The 6,208-nt window shown below is 55.6% G+C and overlaps 1 protein-coding gene across 1 annotated transcript in view; it reads right to left on the bottom strand.

The window, feature by feature from the left end:
- Positions 1-6,208, bottom strand: part of MTRR (5-methyltetrahydrofolate-homocysteine methyltransferase reductase) — a 31,742-nt gene that overhangs the window by 7,064 nt on the left and 18,470 nt on the right. Inside the window, exons 9-11 of the mRNA XM_006902171.1 lie at positions 4,847-4,935; positions 2,979-3,159; positions 229-271 (exon numbers count right to left, since the gene is read on the bottom strand). Coding sequence (XP_006902233.1) covers positions 229-271; positions 2,979-3,159; positions 4,847-4,935 — 313 coding nt within the window. The remainder of the gene's footprint in view (positions 1-228; positions 272-2,978; positions 3,160-4,846; positions 4,936-6,208) is intronic.

Raw genomic sequence — 6,208 nt, 5'->3', positions numbered from 1 at the left:
GGGCAGTGTCCATGGGGACAGACTCAGGAGAGGACGGGTCAGGACTACAGATGACCTGGTAATCTACTGGACAGTATCATTCTGATGTCTACGGCTCTCCCTCTGGCCAGCCCATCACTTAGGACTGTCTTCCCGAATCTCCCAGTGCTCCCCGAGGGTGAGAGGCAGCTCAGGAAGGGTGTCTGAGCTCTGGGGAGATGCCCTGCCCAACACCCCATCTGTCAGTACCTGGCGCACGAGTACGGTCTGGGCTGGAGCCGGGGGAGATGTTCTGGGGAAGAGGAAAAGCAGAATTAATGCCTGCTCCGGAAGCGGTGTTACACGTCGGGGCTGACAACGCTTCTGCGGTGCAGTGCGTAGAGAGCCGACCTGCCCACCACAGGCCAAGCGCTGCGGCGGTTCGAATGCACCAGCCGCTCTGTGGAGAAAGACGGCAATCTCCCGTCACGGGATTCCCACCTTGGAAAGCCCGCAGAAGGGTGAGCTCGGCGTCGGTTCTGAACTGAAGGCAGTGAGCTGGGTGGGAACCTGACTCGAGTCCTGCTGTTTACAACATTCACCGATGGCTGGAGTTTACATCACATTTTCAACCCCACACTGCAGCACATGGACCTAACACAACACGAAAAGCACAGCTCCCGCCCCCGAGTGTCCACACCATTCCTGGGGGCTTCCTCCGGACCCCGGCAGTCAGAGGCCAGACACAGTACTGCGCTCAAGTCAGAGGTGTCGACCCACCTGAGAGCCCTGATGACGGGCCCAGGGCTGGAGAGTTCACTCCAAAGCCTGGCGCCTCCCCACCGCGCCACCAAGCTTCCCGCAACAGGAGGCGGGGTAGTTGGGTGCTGTTGAGTTGAGTACAACACTTACAAATCCTCTGAACGACAGACCAGAAGCCCGTCCTGCCCTGCGCCAGCCTCACACTTCCCGACACACTAGAGCCCACCGCAGCCGTCACTGGGTCAATCCACCTGGTGCGTCAATCCACCTGGTTGAGGGTCCTCTCTTTTGTGGACCCTCCACCTTTCCAAGCATGATGTCCCTCTCAAAGGAGCAGCCTCTCCTAGCTACATGCCTAAAGTATGTGAGGCGAAGCCTCATCATCTGCCTCCAAGGAGCACTCTGGCTGCACCCTCCTCAAGACATATCTTTTTGTTCTCTTGGCTGTCCATGGGATGTTCAGCACTCTTCTCCAACACCACAGCTCAAAGGTGTCAATACCTCTCCTGCCATCCTTATTCACTTTCCAGCTCTCAGACGCACAGCAAGTGACTGACATGACCATGGCCTGAAGCAGGTGCACCTTAGTCCTCACACTGACATCACTGCTCCTCAATGATAGATTTTCCCAGTACATCCCATCTCCTGATCAGACTGCTGGCACCAAGGTTGTTGACTGTGGATGCAAGAAGATGAAGCTGTTGACTGTTTCAATGTTCTCTCCATCTCTCATGATGTTGTCCACTGGTCCAGTGGTGAGAATCTTTGTTTTCGTGACGTGGAGAAGCAGTCCGGCTCGAAGGCTGTATTCTCTGATCTTCCGTGGCAAGTGCTTCAAGGCCTCCTTATCATGAGCATGGAAGGTTGTGTCATCTGCATAAAGCAAGTTACTGATGAGTCGTCCTGATCCTGCTGTCACACTCCTCCTCAGAGGCCAGCTCCTTGCAGAATCTCAGTGTACGGACTGAATCTGTATGGAGAAAGGACACAGTGGCCTGACGCACACCCTTCCTGATCTTAAATCAGGCGGTGTTTCCCTTGCTCTGCTCGCACAACAGCCTCCTGGTCCAGGTGTAGGCTCCTCCTGAGTACAGGCGCTCTGGGACTAGCAATGTCAGCCCCGCTGGTCACGATCCACACAGTCAGACACCTTTGTGGGGCTGGAGGAGACATTCTTAAACGCGTGTTCTTCCACAGGACGGGGGTCGGTGAAAAGGCTAGAGAATGAACACTTGAACGTGCAGCGTCCTCTCACAAACGTCATTTTTGTGTTTAGTATCATATTTCTAACAATTTCTGAACAGACTTTGATTGGCTGAAATCCTGCCCCAGAGCAGCGGAGATTCCCATAATGCTCAGCGTTAGATAATCTCCCTTAAAGAAACAGGACAGTGACTTCATTTCCGTAAGTGTTGAGGCCTTGGCGTGACTGTTCTAGAGAAGTCTGGAGCGTTTCCACAGACAGTGGAGGTGACAGGGACCCTCAGAAAGAAGTCCAGATGACCGAGCCGGTCCAGATGCCACAGCCGGTCCAGGTGTGGGCAGTCGGTCCAGATGTGGGCAGCCGGCCGAGGGACAAAGTCAGCACACAGGAGCCCAGCGGGCATCATCGGGGTGGACACTGAGTCCTGGGTGACAAGAGCTCGGTGCTGGCTGCTGGACAGCATGGCGGTGACAGGGTTAGCCAGAAGCGTTGGTCGGGGACAGGGCTCCTCCAGGCACTGGGCACAGTGCAGCGGGAGATAGGATGGGAGGTCGGCGACAAGAACGTTGTGCTGACGTCCAGACGGCGTGACACTGACAGGGTGAGACACTGGGGGGAGGTGGACGAGGACAGGGCCCCTCCAGCAGTGTGTACTGTGTAGTGGTAGATGGACTGGAGGTGGGGGACACGCACCGTGCTTACATCAGGACAGCGTGGCAGTGACAGCGGGGAGGTGGACGGGGACACAGCCCCTCCGCATACTAGGCACTGTGTAGTGGTAGACAGGACGGGTGGCAGGCAACAAGAACATTGTGTTGACGTCCACATGGCCAGGGCACATCTCCCCCACCCACGCAGGTCTGACCAGGGCATCTCCGTAGCCTCCAGCCCCGGCCCCTCACCCCCGCCTGTCCAGGTCTGACACTGAGCATCTCCGTAGCCTTCAGCCCCGGCCCCTCACCCATTTGCATGGGTCTGACACCAGGGCATCTCCGTAGCCTCCAGCCCCGGCCCTTGACCCGTCTGCCCAGGTCAGACTCAGGCGTCCCCTCACCGAGCAGCAGTCGCAGTGGAGGCCGGCAGGTGGGGAAGGCCAGCAGGAGGTCCAGCAGGCCCAGGCGGGCGTCCCGCACGAAGCGGCCGTAGTCGGCGGCCCCCTGCTTGCTGCTCAGCTCCAGCAGCCTCCGCCGCTCGGCCGCGTCGCTCGTCCACTCAGCCAGGGCGCGCAGGAAGGCCTGCGGACAGAGGGGCAGTCAGTGCGGGAATGCATACTCCCCTCAAACAACAAACCTGTTAGGTGGGTAGTACGTACAAGGCGGCCTGTGCCCACAGCACACGACGTTTACGATCAAGATACTGGCACACGGCAGAGCAGAGTTTAGGGCTGTTGTACATACGGTCGCTATGAGTCTCAAGGGACTCGACAGCACATAACAACAACAAACCCACCTGAAAGAGGGTCTTCCTCTCATTTGCCAACCCTCCACCTTCCCAAGCATGACTTCCCTAAGGAATGGCCTCTCCTACCAACAGCCCCAAGTATGTGAGACAAAGCGTCCTCATTCTCTCAGGAAGCACCCCGGCTACACCGGCTCCAAGACATAGCTGTTTTCCCGTGGAATATTCTGGAATCTTCTCCAACACCACAGGTCAAAGACCTCAATTCTTCTGTCACCCTCACTCGCTGTCCAGCTCTCAGATGCACAGCCAGGGATCGGAAGGCCCACGGCCTGAAGCAGGGCAACTCTCCACAAACTGAACTGATGGTACACAGCCAAAAATATATTCTAAAACAGCCTGCATTTAAAATAATCCTATGTACTTCGGGTGTTAGAACCTTTGAAAATTGGCTTTCCAAGGGTTAGCCCCCGTTATGGGCATGGTCTCCAGCTACCTTAAATGTGGACACATGGTTTTGAAAATCATCAATAGCTGTGGGACTAACACGGTGGTGGGGGGTACAGGAGGGAGAAGAGAGAGAGACAGGAGGGGGGAGAGAGGGAGAGGTAGAGGGAAAGGAACAGAGAAGGAGACAAAGCCCTTTCTACACTGTGAAAAGGTGGAGACTAGGACACTGCTGTGAAGAGACTGTGGCAAGGTGTCACCACAGGAACACTGCATTCAGGCCACAGTTAAAGGCTTTGCTTGCCAGATGACTGAAGGAAAAGTGGACACATAACTGCTCTGAGATAAAGAGCTGGCTGACTGAGAAAAGCAGAGGCTTCTTGCATCTGTGCTGTCACTAACTCAGGAACCGTGTCTTGTTAATCTGGTTGGGACCGTTAGACTAAGACTTGCACTGTGTGATATTTTTTTTTTTTTGCCTCAACGATGTCAGTCTGGAGACTAAGGTGCACCTGATAGAGGCCATGGTCGTTGCAATCACTTGCTATGCATCAGAGAGCTGGACAGTGAATAGCCATGATAGAAGGAGAGTTCATGCCTTTGAGCTGCGGTGCTGGAGAAGAGTATTGCATATACCATGGACTGCTAGGAAAACACACAAGTTCATCCTGGAGAGGGTGAAGGCAGGCTGCTCCTTGGAGTCAAGGATTCTGAGGCTTCGTCTGACATACTCTGGCCATGCTGCAAGGATGGTCCAGTCCTTGGAGAGGGACATCATTCTTGGGAGGGTGGAGGGACAGTGCAGGAGGGGAAGACCCTTGATGAGATGGATTGATTCAGTGACTGGGGTAATGGTGACAGGCGTGTCGGAGACAATGAGATTGGCTCAGGATAGAGCAGGGCTTAGGGCTGTTGTACACAGGCTCGCAAGCGACCTGACGACACATACAACAACAACAAGGCCTCTGACCTATTTCCCTAAGGAAGGAACAATCAGACCCAAGGATTCATGCCTGTGGGTGGCGTGCTGCCCAAGCGGCCTGTTCTCCGTAGAAGGAGCCCTGAAGTGGGAGGTACCTTTTTTGGGGTTGCTCGTATTTCCAGGCACCAGGTGAGGATGGCGTGGAGGGGGCAGTTCTGGGGTAGGTGCTGGGGCAGCGCCGCTCCTGGCCAGGAAGACAGGACAGTCATGAGCAAGAAGGGAGGGGACAAGCCTGCCACTTCTCAAGACCCCGTCAGCGCCCGTCCGCCACGCTCCCGCCCTCAGGAGGGGCCGACTGCGGCAGCACGTATCAGCCACAGGTCAGAGCAGGACGCAGGACGCAGGACGGATGCAGCAGTCCGGCCGCCGTGACGCTGTTGTGTGTTGTCGAGTCGGAACCGACCCTGCCGCAGGTTTTCAGGGACAGGTATCTCACGGGAGGAGACTGCCTGTCGTTATGCCACCAAGCAGCTGGTGGATTTGAACCACGTGCCTCTGGGACTGCAGCACAGCCTCTTACTGCAGATGCAAACTCATTACTGTATGAGCCAGGATGACGTGCCACACAGAGCAAAATGCCCAGGGACTCGACAGCGTGATGATCTGAACAAGGCGCGTGAGCGGCATGAACGGAAGATTCCAGAAAAGTAAGAGGACTTAGAGTGTACTTAAAAACCCTTCTCCAGCAGGGAGCTCTGGGGGCCAAGTGGCAAGAAGCTGCACTGCAATCCCTAAAGCACATGGTTCGAGGCCACCAGCTGCTCCATGGGAGAAGGACAGGCAGTCTCCTCCCATGTGATTAACTGCCTCTGGAGGGTCAGCTATGGGTCGGTTCTGACGCCACTGTACACAACACCACCATGGACAAGCGTAATAACCTGTACTAAACAAACAGGTGATAATAAATGAACTGTGAAAATGAAATAGAAAAGTAAGTTCCTAAAAATCTTTAAAAGACCATTTCTTCACAATGACTAGAGAGTCACATTACTAGAGTCAAACGACTGTGGTCTAGGTCAGGTTAGGGGGAGGGTTAGGGTTAAGGTCAGGGCAAGGGGGAGGGTCAGTTCTAATGCTACCGCATGAGACACCAGTAAAAGCTGCACAGCCATCCCAAAGGCCCTTGGTTCAAATCCACCAGCTGCCTCATGGGAGAAGGATGGGCAGTCTCCTGAGAGATTTACGGCCTCTGAAAACCCAACTCGCAGCACACAACTTCTGTCCCAGGAAGGGGAGATTCACCAGCACCGTATTCAGACAATGAAGGCACAGGGAGCACGAGGAAGAGTGCGGCTGGGGAGCACGCGACACCCTCGGCCCGTCCAGAACCTACACACCCAGAAGGGGGCCGGGGGGCACGCGACACCCTCGGCCCGTCCAGAACCTACACACCCAGAAGGGGGGGCGGGGGGCATGCAACACCCTCAGCCCATCCAGAACCTACACACCCAGAAGGG

The sequence above is a fragment of the Elephantulus edwardii genome, unplaced genomic scaffold, assembly GCF_000299155.1.
Source record: "Elephantulus edwardii isolate Elephantulus edwardi_28Jun2011 unplaced genomic scaffold, EleEdw1.0 scaffold00375, whole genome shotgun sequence".
Lineage (NCBI taxonomy): Eukaryota > Metazoa > Chordata > Mammalia > Macroscelidea > Macroscelididae > Elephantulus > Elephantulus edwardii.
This window is presented reverse-complemented; position numbering and strand designations above follow the sequence as displayed.